This window comes from Alexandromys fortis, unplaced genomic scaffold (assembly GCF_014885135.2).
Source record: "Alexandromys fortis isolate MF-2015 unplaced genomic scaffold, M_Fortis_MF-2015_v1.1 scaffold_44, whole genome shotgun sequence".
NCBI lineage: Eukaryota > Metazoa > Chordata > Mammalia > Rodentia > Cricetidae > Alexandromys > Alexandromys fortis.
The window spans coordinates 2,661,643-2,684,882 of record NW_026067921.1 but is presented as its reverse complement, the minus strand read 5'-3'; the positions used below and the strand labels follow the sequence as shown (position 1 = coordinate 2,684,882).

General features: G+C 50.9%; 1 protein-coding gene across 11 annotated transcripts in view; it reads left to right on the top strand.

Annotated features, from left to right (window-relative positions):
* Trak1 (trafficking kinesin protein 1) overlaps positions 1–23,240 on the top strand; it is a 115,755-nt gene that overhangs the window by 50,144 nt on the left and 42,371 nt on the right. For 2 of the 11 annotated variants that reach the window (XM_050141709.1, XM_050141708.1), the window contains exon 1: positions 11,483–11,779. The exons of 5 other annotated variants lie outside the window; for them this stretch is intronic. In XM_050141709.1, the coding sequence (XP_049997666.1) occupies positions 11,560–11,779 (220 nt within the window). In that variant the 5' untranslated portion in view covers positions 11,483–11,559. Of the gene's footprint in view, positions 1–6,179; positions 6,498–11,481; positions 11,780–23,240 lie in introns of those variants that run through there. 4 more of the 11 variants (XM_050141707.1, XM_050141710.1, XM_050141712.1 and 1 more) reach the window with 4 other exon arrangements.

The following is a 23,240-nucleotide window of genomic DNA, read 5'->3' as shown; positions in this document are numbered from 1 at the left end:
GACACCTGCATTGGATTTGGTCTCCTTTAATTTTGGGTGATGTCATCTGGAACATTAACTCAGACCCATAGCTTTCATTGGTAATTTTTTTCTTTTAAATCACATTTTCTCTGTCTTTCTCTCCCTGGGGGTGGGAGGGGCACATGCAGGCCACAGCACACCTGTGGAGGTCAGAGGACACCAGTGAGAATCGGTCCTCTCCCTCCACTCCCTCGCGGACTAAACTCTGGGCTGTCTGGCCAAGTGGCAAGTGCTTTTCCCCACTGAACTGTCTTGATGGCCCAAGAGGTCAACCTTCACACGGGTCTTCAACCCTCAATCTGGTGTTCTCTGCAGGGAGGCTGGATTTGTGTTTGTGAGCCTAAAAGCCATGACATACCCCACTGTCCCAGCTTCCGGCTCCATCATCCTGGGATCCTCATACCGTGTCCTGCTATGACTGTTAGCTGGGTCTTTTACACTTCTGCCTCAAGAGTTTACCCCACCCACCCCATGTGAGACCTACCGTCTGCTCTCCTCCAGAGCCTTCTGAGGCTCCGTCACCTGCTGCCCTGGGTCTGCCCTCCTCCGGTCTAGGTGTCAACTATGCCCACAGTGCCAGGTCTTTGGTTTTGGTCCCCGTGTCCTCACCCACATCCGGCTGGTGTATTCATAGCCACGCAGCACAGAGGCACATTAGACAGTCTTCCTGAAGGTTGGGTGGCAGGAACGGAGCAGTGAGGTACACCTACCCGACTTCCTGAAATGGATTAAAATAGCTCTCTGTTAGTCTTCTGTCCTGTGTATATCAGCTGGCGTGTTCCCTGCTTGCCTTTTTCTGGATATTCTCTGTAGTGTCATGGCTTTCACTGACGCCACCTGTTCCCTTTAAAAATAATTAACTGTATTTTCCCTACAGTATTTCAGTTGTCACAGTTTGGTCCAGTTGTTTTAAGTTGGCTTTGTCCATTCTCTCTTCCCGAGACCTTTGGGAGTAGCCTTTGCTTCCTCTGACCTTGGGTTACAGACCCATCGTGATTCTTCCCTGCTCCAGGCTGTGGAGTCAGCAGCTCTGCAGGGAACCTGAGTGTTCCCTGATTCCAGGATGGGTGTTGAAGTGCCCATGCTCTGTTGTAGGGGAGGGGTGTCCTTGCCAGGCCCCACCATGGCAAAGCTGGGAGCAGTGTTTCTTATCAGTATCAACAAGTCACAACAAGGACGTGGCAGGTGGCTCAGGGGTGACACGCTTTCTGCTCATGCATGAGGGCCTAAATTAGAAACCTCAGAACCCAAATACAATGCCAGGCAGTTGTGGCAGCCCTGTGGCCCCTCGGCAGGTGGAAACCAGGGATCCCTGGGGAACAAACTGGCTGGCTAGGCTAGCAGAATCACAGGTTCTAGTTTTAATGGGAGACCCTGTCTCCATATATGTGAGATGGGGAGTGACTGAGTAAGACACTTGATGTAACTTCTGACCTCCACATGTATTTGCACACGTGGGTGCGTGTACCCGTGCACACCTGTGAGCATGCACACACACACACACACACACACGCAATAAAGAAGCCCCTTGTCCGTGTGCACACAGTGGGGTCTGAGGATGAAGTGTAGCAGAAAGTGCCCACTTCCGAATTTTATTTTAGATGTGTCTGTGCATCATTTGTAGTACGTGGTGCCCAGGGAGGTCAGGGGATTGGAGTCCCTGTGACTGGAATTGCAGGTGGCTTTGAACCATTGTGTGCCTGCTGGGAACTGAACCTGGGTCCTCTGCAAGAGCAACAAGTGCTCTTGAACCCTGGGCCATCCCTCCAGCCCCTATGCTGTACTCTGATCTTTTAATCATCCGTGCAGAGATGTAGATGGATCATTTTCTCCTTCAGAGCCCGTTGGCTGTGCTGCTCCCATTGGGAGGCCTTTCGCTTATGCTGACTGATGCATTCTTGTCTGTCTCCCCACCCCGTGTGTGTGTGTGTGCATGTTCTCTTTCTCTGTGTGGTATGGTATGCTAACATGTGTAGGCATGTGTGTATAGGCGCACAAACGTGTGTGCATGCATGTGGAAACCAGAAGTTGGCCTTGGTTGTCTTCTTTAATCAGACTTTGCTTTATTACTGAATCAGGGTCTGTGGTGGTTTGAATGTAATTGGCCCCCATGATCTCATAGGGAGTGGCATTATTAGGAGGTGCGACTTTTTTGGAGTTGGTGTGGCCTTGTTGGAGGAAGTGTGTCTGGGGGTGGGCTTTGAGGTCTCCTTTGCTACATCTTTGCTCAGTGTGACACTCAGACCACTTCCTGTTGCCTGTGGATCAAGATGTAGGACTTTCAGCTCCTTCTCCAGCACCATGTCTGCCTGCTGCCATGTCCCACCATGATGATAATGGTCTAAACCTCTAAAAATGTAATCCACCCTAATTAAATGCTTTCATTTATAAGAGTTTCTGTGGTTATGATGTCTTTCCTAACAACAGAAGAGCCTGGAGCTGGTCTGTTCGGCTAGTCTAGATAGATCCCCTTTCTCCACCTTCAGAGTGCTGGGATTACAGGGGGGCCACTTCAGCTGCTTTCAGCTGGGTGCTGGGAATCCAAGCTCTGGTCCTCATGTCTGCACAGCGGATGCTTTAGCCACAGGGTCATCTCCGCAACCCCCTTTCCAAATCTTAAACATTATAGTGAGTATGTGCAGTCTTTGGACTTGGTGCAAGTTGTGGTCAAAACCACCATGCTTTGCTGTGTAGGGGTATTTGCTGCCCTTGCCAGCCCGTGGCTTCCTCTCTGCTGCAGTGTGCGCCACGGATGCTCCTTACGAATGGTGGTACTTCCGTCTCCTCTGCCTAATCCTAGCTGGGGTTTGTACCTTCAGTTGCTCATGCTGGCCATTTCCTTTCTATAAAGAGTTAGTGATGAGAATGCTCTTAACTAGCATTTCTTGCTAACTTGCCTTGTCCTAAGTCCATGCTGATGTCAGCCAGCTCAAGCCCCACCCAATTCCTGGAGCAGGTACTGGCATCACCTCCATTTAACAGACGTCACTGGTGTCTCTAGCAAGGTCAGAGACATTGATCAAGGTGTGTGAACCAAACCTCCACCTGACCCCACCAGCCCAGGATCTCACCTGTGAGCTAATGCTGTCATCCACCCACTTCTTAGCTTTTGTTTGTATAAGTGACGGGGCATAGATAAATGTTAGTGAAATTCATAGTCCTGTAAGGCCATTGCTCAACTCTAGTTGAAAGGACTTGCAGCTTCACTGGAGATTTCTACGACACTCTAAGGAACTTCTTTTTCTTGTTTCTCATTTATATTTGTATGCATGTGCATGCGGCGCACATGTGCAGCTGTACACATGCGCATGCAGTACCCATGTATACAACTGTACGCATGTGCATGCGGCGCACATATATGCAGCTGTGTCCACCTTTGTTCCTGTGAGTCCAGAGGTCAGCACTGGACCCTCCTTCTCTTGCCCTCCATTTTATTTTGGGGCCAGGGTTTCTCTCTGAACCGTTTCAGGCAGACCAGAGACTAGCTATTTAGTGAGCACCACTGATCCCCCATCTACCCCACAGTGCTGCGGTTACAGGTTTGGGGGCCATTTCCAGCTTTAAAAATAACAAACCCACGGGTGCCGTGGGGATCTGAACTCAGGTCCTCACGCAGATGGAGCCACCACTTTGCTCCCGGAGCCGTCTTTCCATACCCTCTGGTTTTCAAGACAGGGTTTCTCTGTACAGCCCTGGCTGTCCTGGGACTCACTCTGTAGACCAGGCTGGCCTCAAACTCACAGAGATCACCTGCCTCTGCCTCCTGAGTGCTGGGATTAAAGCGTGTCTTTAATCTGTCTGGCTCCCCCATACCCTCTTGATCTTTTACCATCCCCCCCCCTTTATTGGAGCTTCCCAAGCTGATAGAATGAAATGATTTTGTTGGTTTTTAGGGAGTCTATTAATGGTTCATTTAATTATAAAGCCTTTTCAAGAAGGTTTTTATTTATGTGAGGGTAGGGTGAGGGTGTGCCACATACACAGTGGCTGTAGTGTTTAACGTGAGGAACTGGAGCATACCGGACATTGGCATCCATGGAGTCTGGAACCAGCGTGATGCCACGAATAGAATACGCGGTGATGCTCTCCCACTTCTACCCATTTTTCTACTTATCATCCATGTTGCAATTATTTGTGTCTATGTGTATGTGCTTGTGTGAGTTTATGTATATCACATGTGTGCAAGTGCCCACGGGGGCCAGAGGAAGTTATCACACAGACCCCTGGGGCTGGAGACATAGGTGGTAGCGAGCTGCCTGGTGTGGGGACTGGGAATCAACCCAGGTCTCCTGCAAGAGCAGCAAACACTCTTAATTATTAAGCCTCCTATCCAGCCTCTCTAGAGACTTTTAAAAAAGCAATAAAATTTATTAAACATATTCACAGAATCTCTCATATTTTGGCGTTAAAATAAAGATGTTCAATTTCAGAATTTCCATGAAAAAGCATTTGTTGTGGTGGATAAGAAGTGGAGACATATTTGGAGGTCAGAGGATGGAGCTCCTGGCATTTATTAGGTCAGGGTGCTGCAGAATGTTCTGGAATGCAAAGGGCCGTCTTCCATAAAGAATTCTCTGAGTGCTGGAAAAAAAATGCTTCTGGGCTGGAGTTTAACCTACAGTCAGTGTAAGCATTGTGGTTCAGATGAAAAGGGATCCTAGCGGTCGGGAGCCAAGGGATAGAGAGCACAGGTCACAGTCAGGGAAGCAGCTTACAGTCCTGCTCTAGGGAAAGGTTTCCCCTATGGAACAGCTCTGCTCCGGCTTCCCCAGCAAAGTTGTAACAACTCAGCACCACCAGAGGAAGGTTTCCCTGGCGAAAGTGTTACAACCCCGCACTGCTCGCTGTGCTCCATCTCAACTCCAGGGAAAGGTCTTCACCCAAACCTCACTCAAGAGCTGAATTGGGAGGGAAGAGTCCAGGAGACTGGCTGCCTCTACCAGGGTGGGAGAAGAGCAACCAACTGAACAGGTGCAGGGCTTATGTAGGGCTTCTTAAAGGCGGAGCTTTTCCAGGGAGAACAGGGATTGGTCAGTTTTCCCTGCTCAGGTATTGGTTAGTTTAGTTGGTCAGGAGCAGAGGTGGTTGATTTCAGGGCCAAACTGTGTTTCTCTCACTGGTCCTTTTTAGCTTTTTGACTCGAGTTTTGGGACCAGGGCATATTTCTTTCACTGGCTCTCATTATAGGGCTAAAGTGTGTTTCTTTGGTACTGGTTTCAGAGTCAGGGTGTATTTCATTGGTTCTGGGTTTGGGGCTAAAGTATTTCACTTGCTCAGGTCTCAGAGCCAGGGTGGGTTTCTTTCACTGGCCCTTTTACCCTCCAGTAAGTCTAAAGAGATCTGTCCCATTATCCAGTGTTTCAGTTTTATAACGAAACATTTTAATCATGCCAAACATTTAGAACTAAGCTCATTCATTGTTTTTTTTTTGTTTGTCCTCGCCCCCCCCCCCACGGATGCACCCCATTCTGTGCTCTTACAGAGTCTCTAAACCCCACTGCCTCACTCCTTCCACAGGGCATCCACCTCCTGGTGACTGTTCTTGGTCGCCCACCTAAGCTGCAGGCCCCTTATAATGGCGGCCCTCTCTGCTTGTATGTTGCTACTTGGCTAGAAGTTTGAATAAAGACACAAGCATAAATAATAAATAATACTGAATATGGGTGAACGTGTTTTCATTCGAGGCTTCTTTGACTGGTGTTTGTAAGTTTTAAAATAAAAAAGATAGGAAGGGCTGTTAAATATTTTAAATTAAGTCGAGGAAAGAAAACTTAAAGCAATTCTTTGCACCTTAAAAGGTGGCCGTTTTCAGATGCAGAAAAACAGCTCTCCTGAGTGACCCAGGTTTAGGCACTGGAGCCCGGCCTCCCACCTGAAAGAGAGGAGGTGGCTCTAATCCCGCCCATATTCTTCTCTTCTGGGCACCTCTGCTCCCAGTATCCTTGGAAGACATTTCCTTCATTTCTGTATCATTTTTCAGAGCTGGCCAGTTTCTATGGCAACGGTTAGATTGAAAGCTGAGCAGAGAGCTGGGGGGGCGAGGCTTGAGGGAGCCAGCGGGTGGTGGTGTGTGTCTCTGACGTCACCCTCGGTGCGTCGGGATAGGACGATCCCAGCTACTCCCTTTCAGGGCCACTGTCCAGTGTGCTTCATCCGCCGGGCTTGCAGGGTCTCTCCACTGCTCAGCCTCCGCCTCTGCTCCCCATCCCCCGCCCCTGTAGAGTCTTCCTTGCCTCTGCCCCCTCGCCCATCCTGGCTCCAGACTATCATTAAGAATGCACAGCCAAATTCTGCGGTGTTTGGGGATGCTCTTCTGCCGGGTGTTCTGGAAGGGCCGGGAGGCATGGCAGCGTTTGACTTGACAATTCATGGCGCCGTGAAGTCCGTTCCTTCCTCTGCAAGAATACTGACTATGCAGAAATTCACTGACACGGATTATTATGAGCTGGATTGGTATTATGAAGAATGCTCAGACGGTAATTAAGGCCCCCGAGGGAGGGCAGCGGCATAGTATATCTAAGGGTGGGGTGGGGGTGCCGAGTCTTTCCCGGGGAGATGGGGCACAGGAATTGGCATCACCAGAAGGCACAGCAAGCGTGACAGAGGGGATGGCAGGTGGGCAGGGCTCGCTCTTGACGGTGGGTGTTTCTTGCCGTGCACAGTCATTTTCTTGGAATGGGGAGGTAAAAGGGTTTTGGTGCTGGATCCTGGGTTTGCAAGTGCAGGGCTGCTGTCGGACTGTATTTTGGTGTCTGTGTATGTTGTGTGTATAGTGAAAGTGTGTCCCCTGTGCTCTACCCTGGCGGCTGGCCCAGGGCACTTGAGGCTGGAAGCTGTGTTCAGGAGGTCAACTGTAGGTAGGCCTAGTAGAATCTTCCTTTTTTTAAGCTGAGACCTTGGTGCTGGGGGTGTGGGGAGGCTGGAGGAAGGCAGAAACAGCTTCCCCAGAAGCGGGTGATTCAAATGAATTTCGCTGGCCGCGTTCAGCACAGATGGGGCCCAGGAGAGGACAGAAGGGGGCAAAGAGAGAAATCACCCTCTGGGGCTGTCTAGGTTTGTGTAGAGGGCGTGGCCCATTTTTGGGGAGGCTGCTTGGTAGCTGTAGTGTGTGGCTGGTCAGGTGTCAGCAGGTTTCAAGTACAGGGGAGACAGTGTTCTGGGAGGGATTGCGAAGGGAGGGCCTTGCTGGGAGGCAATATTGTGTATTGTAAGGTCCTCTTGTCTTTAGTCTCTCCTTGCAAATGACCGTTAAGCCAGAAGCCTGTACCAAAAGAGACAGTTAGTATGCCCACTTTGGAACCTGTTCTTCAGTAGTGAAGTCCTCTCAGGTCCCTCAAGCTCATCAGGAGGCAAGGTTGAGTCTTTACTAATTGACTCACAAGTTTCCGGTTGCTCCAGGTGCAACTACATTTGAAGACCCTGTATGACGTGACAGGCTAGGAGCTGGCCTGGTTAGTAAGCTAAGAGCGGTGTGATTATCTGCTGTCTTCTGACACCGAGCTGTGGGCTGCAACAGAGGCCAGGAGGCTTTCTTGGGCCATGCTCTGAAAAAGCATAGAGAAACTTTACCCTGTCCCCTGGGTGGAGCTGGCACGTGGGTCTGTCTGAGCTGCAAAGCATTCTGGATAATGAGGAGTGAGGTGCCTGTAGTCTGTGGGGAAAGGATGGACGTATTCTTTTCCTGACTATGTAATTTTCTAAAAATCAAGCTACTATCCTGTTACTACCCTGCAAGAGACAGCGTGGAGTTCTGTGTTTTGGAAGCCACCACTGACCCCTTCTGGTTTTCTTGATTTGTGGGTCACCAGATGCACCATGACTTCTAAGGACGCCGTTCATCTCGTCCCCCAGGGTCCAGTTGGTGTAAAGAGCTCGGGTTCCAGTGGGTGAGCTGGGGCTGTCCCTGAGCCATCCTGGGAGTTGGGGAGGAGCGCTTAGTGTCCAGACTAGTGACTCTGCTGCCCAGTTCTCAGTGAAGCCGCTGCTCGGTGCCTATGGAGAGGCACGGGAGAGCCGTTCTTACCTGCTGTCCACCAGGACTTTCTTCCAGGTTCTCAGCGGAGTCTCTGGGCTCCAGGCATCCTGGTGGGGTCCTTTCCAAGAGTGGGGGAAGTAGAAGAGGGGTTGGCTCACCACCCCGGGATCAATAAATATTGATTGCCAATTGATTGGCATTGGCGTCTGAGCATCTGGAGAGCCAAGATCTTTGGCTTTTTTACTTTGACTGTGTTGTCAGGTGAAGGGGAGGAGGTCGCTGGGACTGGAACAGGCGGCACGTTCTCAATCCTGTTTAAAGAGAGCAAACATAGGACAGAAGGGTCTGGGGCTAGAAGGGGCCTGTTCAGGATCCCCACAAGTGCTGACTTGGGGTTGTTTAAATATTTTTTATTCCTTCTCCTTCTTATATGTGTATGGGCATGCCAAGTGCCCTTGACGAGGTCATAGGGCAGTGTTATGGCGTTGGTTCTCTCCTCCCACCACAGTGTGGCTCCTAGGGGTGAATTCGGGTTGCCAAGCTTGCAGAGTGAGTGTTTGCATTCAGGGCGCCGTCCCCTGGTGTATCGTTGGGTTCTCCCTGGCTTCAGGCAGGTTTTCCCTTCTTTTGCATGACTTCTCTCACACAGAAAATTGTGAGACGCTTGCTTTATCTGTCCTTATCATTTGGCCTTTGAGTCACTACTGAGGGAAGCTTCAAGGAACTTTCCGTGATAACAGCACAAGCTGCGTCAGTGTTCTGAACAGGATGCGAGGTCATCATTTATGTCGGGGGTCCTGACTCACACCCGATGGGCAGATCTGTACCGGGGACGCTTCTCTACAAGTTGGAACTCGGGTCCAGCTGTATTCTCCTGACCGCTGCGGTCCAGGAGCGTCTCTGCTGGTGCCGAGTTACTGTGATCGTCCCCTCCTCTCTTCAGACCTGTTGGTTTTGCTCAGACACACAGTCGGGCGGCAACTTATCGTATTTCGTTGCTTGGTGCCTTAGAAAGAGTTGTCGCCATCCAGCACACTTAGCTGAGCCGCTGGAGAATCCATCCGCATGTTCTCAGAATTTACAGTCTAACTCGGAGCCCAGTAGCTTACGTCGGGTAAAGTCTTATTAGTAGCATTTTTTTTTTTTGAGACAGATTCTCTTGTAGCCCAGGCTAGCCTTAAGATTGCTTTGTAGTCATGAAGACCTTGAACTTCTGATCGTCCTGCCTCCACCGAGGGAGTGCTAGGAGTGCAGTTTAGAGGGCATGAGCAGATCCTTGGGGGAGACGGCCCTCAGAAGAGCCAGCCGGCTCCGTGGGAACCAGTGACCCAGGCTAGAGGAGACAGGAGTCCTGTTTGTTCACTCAGCCTCTGGGTCTCCCACTAGAGCGATGTCACTGTGAGAACGAGGGAGACACCGAGGAGCCCTGGAGGACAGCACCTCTGTTGAGAGGGACAGACACGTGGGTAAAGGGTTAGTGTCTGGGGGTTCTGGATGAACAACACGTCACAGCTTTTCTGTAAGTGCCGGCTTTGCCCAGGGAAGTACGGAGCAGCCGCTGTTTGGCTCTGTGGAGGTGCTCTGTGCCTGTAAGTGCTTTCCTAATTGAAAGTAAACGAGTTTTTTGTTTGTTTTGGTTTTAGGTAGGGTCTTGCTTGAGCCCACTTGAAGTAATCCTCCTGTTTCACTCTGCCAGGTGAACCCCGCCAGGTGCAGGGTTTGCGGACATGAGCCACCACACCCAGCCTGGGGGAAAGATTTTTAAACTTTGCTATCCTAAGTGTTTCTTATGTGTGCGTATGTGTAGATAGGTAGATAGGTGGGTGACTCAGACAGTGCTGCTAAAAATACACTCAATTTAAACCAAAAGATGACCGTGAGCAGCTCGACCATGGGTGCAGTCTCTTTGTGAAGGGCGCCTTTGCTGTCGTTTATCTCCTGGGCACAGCATCCTGCATACCCAGTCGTCATGAGATGAGTCACCAGGTGGAGAGGTCTCCCCATCCTGTGCTCCTCCCCACTCTTTCGAGTAACCGACCAGATACCCATGCTCACTACCTTCAGAACTTAGTCAGTAAGCATGACTTGGTGATGCTTATTGAGATTAAACTGTTGGTTTTTTTTTCCTGAGTGTGTGTGTTTGAAATATAGTCTTGCTGGGTAACTGATGCTGGCCTTGAACTCAGGGTGATCCTCCTGTCTTAGCCTCCTAGGTATGGGGGAATACAGACGTGTGCCACCACGCCTGACTTTTGTTTTAAAAGCATTGTCTTTAAAGCTTGTGTACATAATTTTTCAAAAAATTTGAAATTCTAATTTTAAAATCTGCCTGTGGTTTTCTGTGACATATTTTCTGAACAACGCGATTTTAATGTGTTACAATGGAGCAGTCATTTTGAAGTTCCAAAAATTTAACTGAGGTACAACCTACCCCTAGTTAGAATTTTTAAATGAAATCATGATCCTTGTGGCTTTCTTCCTGGCACTCGAGAAGGCAGAAATTCCATGTGGCAGGTGGGCAGTCTCATCAACGATGCAGAATCCTCACTCAGTTCCTCAGCCTCCAGGCTGAACGAAACCCAGCTCTCAGCCTGCACAGAGCGTTTCTGCTGCTCAGGCATCCCTCCTGGTTACTTGGCAGAGGGTCACAGCCAGGAAGAGGTCAGGAGGTATAGATGGGGGGGGGGCAGTCGCAGTGCAGCTGGGAGAGGCTGAAGCCTGGGAGTTACAAGATGGGATGCTCCAAGAGGCTGCTGCTGGCTGGGGCTGCCTCAGAGGGAATCTGTTCCGAGTGTTTGTGTCAGGGGCTGTGGCCAACAAAGTCAAGCAATGCAGAGGAACCGCTGTCCAGGCACACCTTAGACTGTGCGTTCTTCCATATGGCACCATTGCAAGTTGTTATGCTTTTGAGTTTTCTCTTGTCTTGTCTAGCAGTGAGACAACTCTCTTTGGGTTTGTGGACACAGTTTGAAGAGGAATGTGGGGTTTATAGAACACAGTGTAATGAGGAAAACAGGTACCACTCGTTACGCCAAAGGAGGGCTCAGACCATGGGTGGTTCCCACACATCCTTCTCCTTTTGCGAGAAGTCAGGGTCTCTGCCTTCCCCGGTTCCCACGGTCCTTGGCCCAGCACATTCTCCTCAGATTCCTAAGCACACCCACAGGAAGTCCCTTAGCTCAGAGGTGTTGGGCAATGCTTCACCCGGGCAACTCCACCAGCACCTTCGTGCAGACAGGTGTACCTACATGAGGCGTGGCTGGTGTTTCCTCAGTTGCTACGAAACTTGCAGGAAGCTACCATTCCTGTTCTTCTCGTGGGGGGAGAAAGGCCAAGAGTCTGCCTCATCGTGTATACTTCCCTTCCTGGCTTCCCTCTGTGCCAAGGGCGTTTGGTAGGGCGCTGCCATTCCAACAGGTGCTCGCTCTGTGGGGCCCCTCCTCCAGGGTCCTGTGAGCCACCCTGTCCTTCGTTCTCTCAGTGATGCTGGGCGGGTGGCCCTGTGCACACCCGCCCACTCCTGTTGAGCCAGGGCATGTCTACGTCCCTGTCTGGAATCCAGCATGTGCCCCTTGGGCACGGGCCCCGACGGCTCCTCTGGACAGGTGGCCAAAGGCTCTCCCGAGGACAGGCCCTTAGGACAATGTTTCAGACTTGGGGTGCCTTCAGCAATGTCCCTGAGAGATGTGGGAGGGGAAGAGGAATGTTTTGAATGCGACTGCCAGGATGACGAGAAGGCAGCGACCGCTGAGCAGCTCGATGCCCTGGACATCTTGGAGGAGGGTAAATTCCACGTTCTACTCCTGTCTCAGCCTTTCCTGTTAGTGTCCAGAGGGGCCAGGCTGGTCACGGATTCTACCGCATTGTTTTACTTTTCAAATAAGTTCTTAAAGGAGCAGGTGTGCAAATGGCTTGCTGTCCAGGTGGGACACCAGGTAAAGCAGCACCCTGGGCTCCCTGGGACGCCTCGGCATCCCCAGAAACCATGGCTCTGGCCTTTTGCCCACTAGGGTCTCTTTGCAGGTGTAAGCATCGGCAAGCACTGTGTGCCGTTCCGCAATCCGCCTTTGTGGCTTATGCTTTTGGTTTTGAAATCACCAGGTCTGGGTCTGTTTGTCTCTGGATTCCAGCACTGGTTTAGTCAGTCAGTAGTGAGTCGATGGGCTCGATGGGCTCGATGGGCTCGAGAGAATCGGACATCCTTTCCAACCAAGCAGAGTGTATTGAGCACTAATCACTCTTTTGAAATGTAGATTTTATTCTCTTATTCACTATGATAGTGGCCCAGGCTATCATAGGATTGTCCACCATCCTGCTTCAGCCTCCTGAGTACTGGGGTTACCCGAGTGTGTCGCTGTACCCAGATGGGATTTTTTGTTTTTTAACTTAGAAGTAATTCAGTGATATCACTGGCTAACATAGTAACTGCCTGAACCTGAGCTTTCTTGAGCGGGGAAGGCAGACTCGGTGAAGTATGCCCAAATATTGATACACGTTAACTCCAGTCTAAGAGAAATAGTTTGGAAGTGAAACAGGTTGTTGAGCAATGACTGCACCCTTGAGCCTCTTGAGTGGCAGCCGTCAGAACGCCTTGGAATGCTGTTTTCGGGTCTCAGGCTCACTTTTCACAATTACCCAAACCACTCTAAAGGTAAAGTTCTCTTATTTTGAAGTCAGTGTCCAGAAAATAGCATCACCGCATTACACCCGAGAGCGCCATGTTCTTGATGGCAGAACAGGGAAACGGGGCGAGCCAGAGAGCGAGAGCTCTCCCTTTTGAGAGCTGGAGCTTATCTGGTGTCTCGGGACAGTGGGTAGGGAAGGAGCGGCAGGCGGCAGGTGACAAGGATAGTGTTGGGGGAGCAGTGACCGGATGACAAAGGTGTGGGGGATAAGGAGTGACGGGCTAAGATTGTAGGGTGGGGGGAGGATCCACAGGAGGCAGGGATAGTGGGGTGGGGGGAGGATCGACAGGCTTGTGTCTAGATTCTGTGGGAGTAAACAGTTGTTGAGTCCCTAGGGATGATCTGAAGAAAGACACCGTCTGTGCTATGGAACTAGCTCCAGCTCAGACATCACTGGCTCTTTTTGCTGTCCTTTAAAGCCCGCTGCTCCAGTGTGGCCCATGCCAGCATTACCTGGGAGCTGATACAGAAGCCCAGGCATTGGTTAAGAATCAGTGACCCTGAATCTGCATTTTAACAAGATGTGAAGAGATCTGTGTGCATCAGGGAGTCAATTTCAAAGCACAAGAAGGTGATTTTTCATCCACTCACGAGCTATGTGGTTCTAAATCAAAAGGCATAGTTTCATATGTTCTCAGAGTGGAGGACAGGTTCATGGAACACCTCACATACACACACATCACACACATATGTACATACACATACAGGCATACACACATGAACACACATGCATATACACACATGTTCATGCACACATGCATATTAACACCTAGATGCACACACACATTCAAATATAAATACAAATTCACATATAGAAACAGACATACATATGTGTGTGTATACATATATACAACCACACACAGTTTCTTTGGCTTTTTGTTGTTGTTGTTTTTTGAGACAGGGTTTCTTAGTGTAGCCTTGGCTGTCATGGAACTTGCTCTAATGACCAGGCTGACCTCAAACTCATAAAGATCCGTGTGCCACCACTGCCCAGCTGTTTTTGTTTTTTGAGGCAGAGTGTCATTGTGTAGCCCTGGCTATCATGGCACTCACTTTGTAGACCAGGCTGGGCTTGACTCACAAAGATCCCCCTGCCTCTGCCTCCCATGTGGTGGGATTAAGGGAGTGTGACACCACATCCAACTTAAAAGATTTATTTTTGTTTTGGGGTTTCTTTCTCATTGTGTGTATGTATGTGCGCTCGCACAGTGCTCATAGAAGTCAGAAAAGGATGTTAGATGCCCTACAGCTGGAGTTACAGACAGCTGTGAACCACCGTGTGGGTGCTGGGACTCTGGCCCTCACAAGATTGGAAGCTCTCCTAATGCTGGAACGTCCCTCCAGCCTGTGTGGATTCCTAGATTCAGCCCTTTCAACAACCCTGTAGAGTTAAGTGTGCTATATTTTGCATCCATAGGTTTATAGGAGGGCAGACAAACACCTGCCTGAGGCACACGTGCACAGGTAGTAAACAAAGCAGAAGAGCCCTCTGCTCCCACCTGTGCTGCTGGCTGGCTGCTTCTCCAGGCCAGGCATCTCCCAGGAGCTTCTGCAGCCCTGAGCGTCCTACCCCGGACCTCACACCTGCTGCTCAGAACTCAGGTGTGAGGCCGGCAGTCTGGGCGCTCTATACCCTGGTTGCTCACATAATGCTGGACGCTGTGTGCCTTAGTTCATGGTTCCCTCTGAGCCACTCTCACCTGGGCTATTTAATCTTCAATGCAGTGTGATATTTCAATGCATGCATATGAAATATGTTGATTTAATCATGGTAAAGAAAAAAACAGAGATTGAGATAGATATTCTAATTTTGCAATCAAAACACAGGAGGCTCAACTAGGTTGGTCCTGTCCTGGGGGTTCCCCAGCTGTAAACCTGGGGTGAGACTCCTCTTCTGTGGTCACAGGTCAGATTGCCTGAGGGGCATGATCCTCCTGCCCCTTCTTTGTAAGGTCCCAATGACAAACCAACGTTCAGTTCCCCCAGAGTTCATCCTGGGGCTCCACTGAGTGTACTAAGGGCATAGATGGTGGCTTCTTGACAAAAGCATGGTGCCCCCAACACAGCTGCATGAGGAGGTGTGCACACAGCACAGATGATGGCTCACGACTGCATGGAAGGTGCCCCATTCCCCTGTCTTTCCCAGCCTGTATATTCTAGCCCTTCCCTGAGACCCCATGTCTACAAGCAATTAGGACAGAATTGCACACAACTCGTTAGGAAGAGGCCAGATTGTCAGGCGAGGGTCCTGCCACCCACTCCCCCGCCTCCTGTGCGAGGAACATCCACAGCCAGCAAGCCCATCTGCGGTGATGTCTTGCTGAAGATGGAGTCTGTCTGTTGTCTCTCTGTCTGTCTGTGCTGCACCACCGTCCCCAGCGAGGCCAACCAAGCAGGGCCCTGGGAATCCTGCTGCTCATCCTCACATTGTCTTCGTGACTCCAGCCCATCTCGTAGAGGCCACCGTTGCTGTCCTTCTACGTCACCATATCTCAGGCTACTGTGAAGCTGCAGCACACAGTTGGTACACAGTGCTGTGTGACCTGCTTAAAGGGGCTCTGTTTGTTCCGCCAACACCCCACCTCCCACCCCATCCCATCCTCTCCTGGGATGACACCTGGCAGGGCTGAGCGGTGTGAGGGAAGTGTTCACACCTCTCTGTGCTTGAGAATCAGACCGGTGTGAGGGAGACTGGGGGAGAGCAGAGACTGTGGATTGCTTGGCAGTCCCCATGGCTTTCTCAAGTAAACGCCCGCAGAAGCCTGATGTCTTTGCCCCTTTTCGCCTGGCTGCTTCTCTAGGCCTGTCCTCAGTTGCACAACGAGTTGTGAAGGTTTAGACAGGTGTCTTCCGGGACTGCGCAGAAGTCAGGATTTGGAACGAGCCCATGGAGTGGGCCTGTGAAGCCTGAGAACTCAGACGAGCATGCAGTCATTTTGACAAGCAGGAAGACATTCTAAAGAGGGGCTGCGGCTCTTCTTGTGGGTAGCGACTACAGGCCCCAAGAAGTAAGGATTCCTCTGGAGTTGTGTGTGGGCATAAGGAAAGGGCTGGAGCTTGGTGCCAGCCAGAGGATGGAGGTTGATAGCGTGTCAAACCTCCAGGGAGAGTGGCACTGACGGGGTGACGGCTGGGACCATGCCTTGACCTGGGTGTGCAGCTGATCATAATCCTCCCCGTTTAAACCTCAGCTTCATATCAGGGTCCTGAAGATGGATTCGGAGGTCACAGGACCCTTTGTTCTTCTCCCCAGTGTGGCCACAATGAATAATGATCTGTTCTGGTTTTTGCTATTTCTTGTTTGTCTACCAGACCTACTGAGAACTTACAACTGCACCTGGTGTATCAAGTCTTCTAGGGTCCAGGCTTGGATACTTAGGGCTTTGGTAAGGGGTCCTGAAGCACAGTACATGCATCCCTCTGTCCTTACAGTGGCCACTGAGCCAGAACAGATGGTGTCAGCTACTTGCATGAAGTTTTCAGTTTGTGAGCACCAGTCAGCGGTTAGGAACTAAATAGAGTGGGGAGGATGTGGTAGCCACACTGGAAGCCCAGAGCCCAGTGGAGCACCTTGAGGCAGCCCCATGAAAGCAGCTAGGGCAGCATCTCCAGGCTAGCCGAAGCCTCCAGCCCCCAGGGCAGCGTCTCCTGGCTAGCCAAGGCCTCCAGTTGGTGCCCAGGTGAAGCTTGGGAAGTGGTGTAAAGTGAGTGTGTTCCTCCAGTTCAGAGAGCCTCATGGGCTGCAGGGGGATTGCTCAGCCCCCACAGAGAACAAATGGTTCTGTGTGCAAAGCTGGGAAGACTTAGTTTCTGTTGGCTGGGGAATGTAACATTGTTTGAACAGCAGGACTCGGGTGCTTCTTGGACGTCCCTGTGGAGTCGCAAGTGGAAAAGTAACTGGTTTATCAGAACAATTGTGGGCACCAGCATCACCCCAAGGCCAGCCCTGTGTGGAGATCACCCAAGGTCTCTGTAGTAAGGTCCTTTGGCAGATCCACCCACTTCTGGGGTCCTGGTCCCTCCAAACTCCCTGTAGCATCTCTGCCTGACACTGCCTGTCTGCCAGCCACTCTGTGTTGTGCTAATGTATGCGCGTCTTACCTTCTCAAGTAGGTCAAGAATTCCTTAAGGGGCCCATTTATTTGCTCAAAAGATAGTGCTCTCTGGCAGCTTGCGGGGCAGACAGAGCAGCCCCCACTACCTCATAACAGTTCTGAAGACACTGGGGTGGGCTCTTCTTCTGGGATGGGTACCAGCTGCAGAGGAGAAGGTGTGCACACACGCTTGGCCAGTGGCAGGACCAGGGTGCCTTCCCAGGAAAGAGCAGTTTGGTTATCTTCTTGCTAAATGTCTTGGTGATAAGTGGCCACAATAGGTCAACACTGAGCGTTCCAGTCTGGGGTGAGGCCTGTGATTACTGCGTGGAGGCAGAGTTACACCCCACCTGTCCTTGGCTCCAGGCTCTGTTTGACTGGCTGCGCTGGGCTCCTGTTTGCACTGTAGGTTGTTCTGGTTAAAGGTGGAATAATGTTTATAATGTGCCCACGTCACCGAGGGCAAGTTGTCCGTCTCAGTAATGGCCAGCTCTTGTTTTCCTCTCTGCCGTGTGTGGTGTGTGTGTTTGTGTGCACACAGGTGAACATGCTTATATACTTGTGTACGCAGAGGCCAGAAGTCGACTTCAGTTTCCACCTTATTTTTTGAGACAGGGTCTCTCTCTGAACCTGGGGGTCACTGATTTGTGTAGACGATCTGCCCAGCAACACTCAGACACTCCCCAGTATGAGGGCTACCCAGCTTTCACCTGGGTTCTGGGGGATCCAACTCAGGTCCTCAAGCTTGTGTGGCAGGCACATTACTGACTGAGTCATCACCCCAACTCCTCTTCTCTGACTCAAATTACTTGCTTGGTACCCTTGGCCCCTTGGCCTGCAGAGATGGGGGGATTCCCTCGGCCCCTTGGCCTGCAGAGATGGGGGAGTCCCTCGGCCCCTTGGCCTGCAGAGATGGGGGGATTCCCTCGGCCCCTTGGCCTGCAGAGGTGGGGAAAGTCCCTCGGCCCCTTGGCCTGCAGAGATGGGGGAAGTCCCTCGGCCCCTTGGCCTGTCTTTCCCTGCAGCCTTCTTGCCCATCTTCATTTTTCTGCCACGTTTGACTTGCAGTTGTTTGCGGCTGCATGCATGTTCCTCTGGGTGATGGGTGTCCTCACCCCTCTGGAGCTCTGGTGATGGGGTGTCCTCACCCTTCTGGAGCTCTGGTGATGGGGTGTCTTCACCACTTTGGAGCTCTGGTGATGGGGTGTCTTCACCCCTCTGGAGCTGTGGGTGATGGGGTGTCCTCACCCCTCTGGAGCTGTGGGTGATGGGGTGTCCTCACCCCTCTAGAGCTCTGGTGATGGGTTGTCCTCACCCCTCTGGAGCTGTGGGTGATGGGGTGTCCTCACCACTTTGGAGCTCTGGTGATGGGGTGTCCTCACCCTTCTGGAGCGCTGGTGATGGGGTGTCCTCACCCCTCACCCCTCTGGAGCTCCCCGTGGGAACGGATTTCTTCACAAGCCACAGGATCTTTCCAGTTTTTTTCTGATGTCACTCTGGTGGGGGCAGGACCTCCTATGGGTTCCTTTGCTGATGTTTCTGGACGGTTCCCTGCCTGGCAACAGCATTTAACCCCAGCAAGGCTTCGTCAGGGCTGAAGGAACAAAAGAATGCTTTTATATTACTATATTGCTATAGGGAAGTAGTAGGGAGATGGCTCGGTTTAGGGCCTTTGTTTGCATGTATTTGGTTACTGAAAATACTAAGGTGGAATTTGCATCCTATAAAATTCACCCATTGTTACGGGGCAGTTTCATGGTTTTTATAAATGCCCTAGATTGTGCAACCTTCATTCTAATTCACACTTAGACTTTCCACACTTTTCTCCATAGTAAGAGCCCTCACACCTGTTTACACTCAGTCTCAGGCCTAAGCAAATGCTAACACACTTCCTATATGAATAGAACCCTGGAACAAAGTAACGTTTATGCCTTTTTTTTTTGATTTTGAGGTTTAATTATGTTGTTGAATGTATTCATTCCACATTCCTTTTATGGCTCAGCAATATTCCACTGTGTGGAAACTCCACACTTGTTCACTCGCCAGCTACTGAGGGTTGTTTCTACCTTTTGCTTGTAATGATTATTGTTGCCATGGACACACATGTTCAAGTTTAGGTAGAGACATGTCTTCATTTCCCACCGGTAGGTACTCAGGAAACTTGAATAACTATGACCTTAGCTAACCTAACTTCTTAGAGCCTTGGTTTTGGTTTCCCTGGCTTGCAATATGTTCAGCTCACTCACCCGGTGTCTCTAGGGTTGGGTCTCTTCACCCACTCACAGTACCCACGCAGAGATGCCCTTGTGGCCAATGGTTCTTTGCCAGATCTTTCTGGTTTATTTCACTGAGTGGGCATGAGAGGTGAGACATTGGGTTTCAGATAGCCAGAGGGACTTCCTTCTTGCTGGGCTATGGAAAGAACAGGAAACAAATTCCCCTTGGAGACGTGAGAGAAAGACAGTCTTCCCAGAAGGAAATGACAGGTGTGGAGGCCAGGGCAGGCCAAGGATGGCATTACCAGGTGCTCAGGTGGAGGGTGGGCTGCCCCGGGGAGGTCGGTCCTGGGTTTTCTGTATATGGACGCTGCTTGTGGCAGGGCAGCGGCTGAGCTGCGGACGTTTTAAAGCAGAACATGGACATGTTAAATCAAAGGCATGTCGACATGCCAAACTCTACAGGACGCTTGTTTTGTGAGGCTTGGGGACTTGGTGTGTGTGATGACTCAGCCAGGATTTGATGGAGCTGTAGGCCGAGGCCCACAGGTTCTGGGCCTCCACCCTCCACCCGTGTGAACAGGGCAGACTGTGGGCTTTACTATGCTTACTTCCTGTAGATCAAGGGCTGAACCGTGGCGATGCTTCTTATTGAGAGAGGCGAAGCCACCCACGTATGGACGGCTCTTGTCTCACACACAGTTACCTGCTCTGCTTCCACAGGCACATTGGAACTTTAGGGTACATGTCTGCTTTAAATGCATATTCAGGATATCTCGGTTAAATTTTTTTTCTTACACTCATGTATGCCCCAGCATGCCTGTGCAGGTCAGGGACAACTTCCTGGAATTGGTTCTCTCCTTCCACTTGTGTCTGGGGATTGAACTCAGTTCATCAGGCTTGGCAGTGAGCGGCTCTACCCGTTGACCCGTCGTGCTGGCTGGCTTGCACGCCTTATAACACAAGTTAGAAAAGATGAAACTTATTTTTGTAAGAAGTGGATGATAAGGTGTAAGAGACAGGAGGAGGAATTCCGGGGATGAATCCTGGCTATCAAAGCACACGTTGTCGAAACCTGCTTTAATGAAGTGATTTGAAGGTGGGGCAGAGCGCAGGCTGCTCCACGTGCAGATTGGATGGGCGGGCTTGTCTAGCCTGCATTCACGGATGCTGGCTGCGTGGTCTTTGAGTTATGTGGAAACAGCATTTTCTTGAGGGGTAGGAATATCTTTGTTGATATACACACCCACAAGTGCATTCATACATATACACATATATGCACATGTGTAAAATGCTCATTTATGTATTCATGCCAAAAATACATGAAGACCCAGGATGCTGACGCTGGCGAAAGGGAAATTTCCAGAGCCAGGCTGAGCAGCGAAAGCAGCTATGTATTTATTCCACCAAAGCAGATGAAGAGTGAGGTCTCCCAGCTCTAGGACGACCAATCAGGCCAGTGTCAGGAGCTTCTCCAGCTTGTTAATGTAATGTGTGACATGGTGACGGGGTGCCTTGCAAGGGCAGGTGGGAGTTTCTCACGATCCCACCTTCCGTGCACCCCCTCTCTGCTCCTGATGCCCAGCACCCAGCACCCCAACTTTGCTGGCTTTGTCGGTCAGCATCAGTTTGCACCTCCTGTACCTTCATCCCAGTCCTGCCAGCCTGGGTTTGACCCAGTGACCCCAACAGCCATTGCTTCCTTCCCTAGAAGGGTTCTTATCTGGGCCTCAGCCAAGGTCACTCCTGAGTTTCCTACAAGTTAGATCTTGTCATCAAGTCCTGCCCACACAGATATGTGGGGTTGGGTGGGGAGTTGGGGGTCTGCCAGCATGTATTCTCAAAATCATTTGGGGGTGGCTAAATTTGCATAAACATTGTACACTGAATTTTGGATGCAAATGCCACTCAGAACCCCAACCTAGTCCTAGGTGTCCCTTGCTCTGGTCAGCCTCCCCAGGGCTAGTCCCCAGGAAGAAAGCCTTGGTCCCTTCCAGCCTTGCAGAGTGGAATCTCCCAGATGCACCACAGCCCAGCCAGCTCCTGGAAGGCATCTCTCTCACTGGACTTCCCCTGCTCTGGGAGTGTGCTCAGAACCTCACTCCACAGCGCTGTGACCATCCCAAGACCATAGGTTTCATTGGCAGCCTACCTTGCTGCTGATGAGCAGGGATGGATTGCTCTTGCTGGCTGTGTCCCAGCCAGAAGGAAGAGCCTACCCCGCTCTGCCTCCTACTCAGCCTTATCTCAGTCTCCCCGTGTAGGAGTCCATTTACTGTCACCCAGGAAGGAGCCTGCTAGAAGAATCCAACAGGTTTAGCACGGGTCACTGGGCTCAGTGTGCGCCTCACACCCGGTCATTCCATACTGGGCTAAATGTTTCATGAAATACAGCTACGCACTGGTGCTTCCCTGTGAAGACCCTCTAGTGCTTTCCTGTTGGTCCCTAAGTCCAGGATCCTTAGCTTCTGGGGACAAATGGAAGCTAGGCTCTCACTGTAGGCCTGGCTGACCTGCATGCTGGGATCACAGGTGTTGCTTCTGTGCCCAGATAAGAATCCCAGCTCTTGGAAGGAGCTCGCACCCCTGGACTCTTCAAAACCGTCTGCAGTGTCTCTCCTAGGTTGGCCTATTTTTTGTGTACCCCAAGCAGTTCATGAGGCTGGCACAGGATGATGGCATCACTTAGAGTGGGTGGTCGTTCTAAAGGCGGAGGGTGTCTGTGTGTCTAGCTGGCTGTCTGCCGCAGGAAACAGTTAACGTCTTGGTTAGTATCTGGACCTAGTTTTTTTGTGTTCACTATTATAGAGATTCATAGCTGCCTCTGTGCTTCCCCTTTGGACACATTTTGGGGTGGAAATGTGTTATCTGATAGCATGATCTGAGTCCTTACGAAGAGAGAACTTGGACCAAGTTTATGGTGTTTCCTGTGTGGAAAGTGAAACTTGAAAAGCATAGGCCTTGTTTAGTCACCTACAGTTTAAAGGTCGGTTCACTCTTTTCTAGCTCCTCAGTCTTGATCCACCGAGGGATCCTAATACCCAGAAAATAAGGACCCTGCCTGGAACCTGGGGTTCCCTGCCCCCGTCTTCTGTGAAGACCTCCCCCAAGGTCAGGATGCCCTCTGCTCAGTTGCACAGGTTTGAACACTGCCCGAGCCTTGCCCTGTCTTATGGTGCCCCTCTCTGGGTTTAGGAGCCAGACTGGCTGGTTTAGCTCCTACAATGCAGCTCACTCTGTCTGGCCTGTGATGTCCACCATGTGGGCTCTTCATTCTGTGCTGTTGGAGCTCACAGAGAAGCTGGTTCTGGAAGCCAGGCTGCCCCACCCACTTCAGACTAAGAACGCTTGGGTGCCCTGTCCTCCAGGGCCCCTTGTCTGGGCAGGTGTTGACCTCCCAGCTCTGTGATGGGAGCAGAGGGGAGAGAAAAGGTGACTAGCCCAAGAGTGGATGCCTTGTGTCATTGCAGACAGTTAGGAGGCAAGCTATTTCCAACAGGAGTGGCTGTCATTTGTCCTGTGCATAAAAATGCCTACGCCTACCAACCATGGGAATACAAAGCCATGGGAAGGTCATCGTGGAGGGAAAGGTCTATCGGAGCTCCAGCCGAGTGCTAGCGTCCCCGCCCGCTTTCTGCTGCGTGCTGTAAGCACAGTCTGGCGATGCTGTCTGCTGCTTACGCTCATACTTTGCCTTGGTTTACACTTAATAAACTCACCCGAGCAAAACCAAAGGACGGCTGTAGTAGATCCTTCTCCAGGCTGCACAACAGACCTTCGCAGTGCCCTTGGCGTCCTGCTCTCCCTGAAGAAGTGCCACCTGCAGGGTTGCTGGGAAGGGCCGATGGGAAGGGGTCTGACTTTGTAGACATGGAGATTAACTGCTGTCCTACTGGCTCCATCTCACATTGACCCCTGCACCTGCCAGCTGTGGGACGATTCTCTGGGCCTGGTTTTTCTGATTTGTGCAATGGTGTGAAGAGCTACCTCCCTGAACTGCGCTGAGGATTGCATGAGCTACACAGTCAGATATGCTCAGTACCTGACCTCAGTGAGCATGCTCAGTAAAGGGCTGCAGAGCAGCCCGTATCCATCTGTGCACCATGGTCAAATGTGGTCAGCATCTCACTGCACACCATAAAGATGCATTTTTGTTATCTGTTTATTAAGAAAAAGCTTGCTGCTATTATTAATTTTTCTTAAAACTCAGCTCAGGTACCATGTCCTTATATTAGCCAACTGTATATTT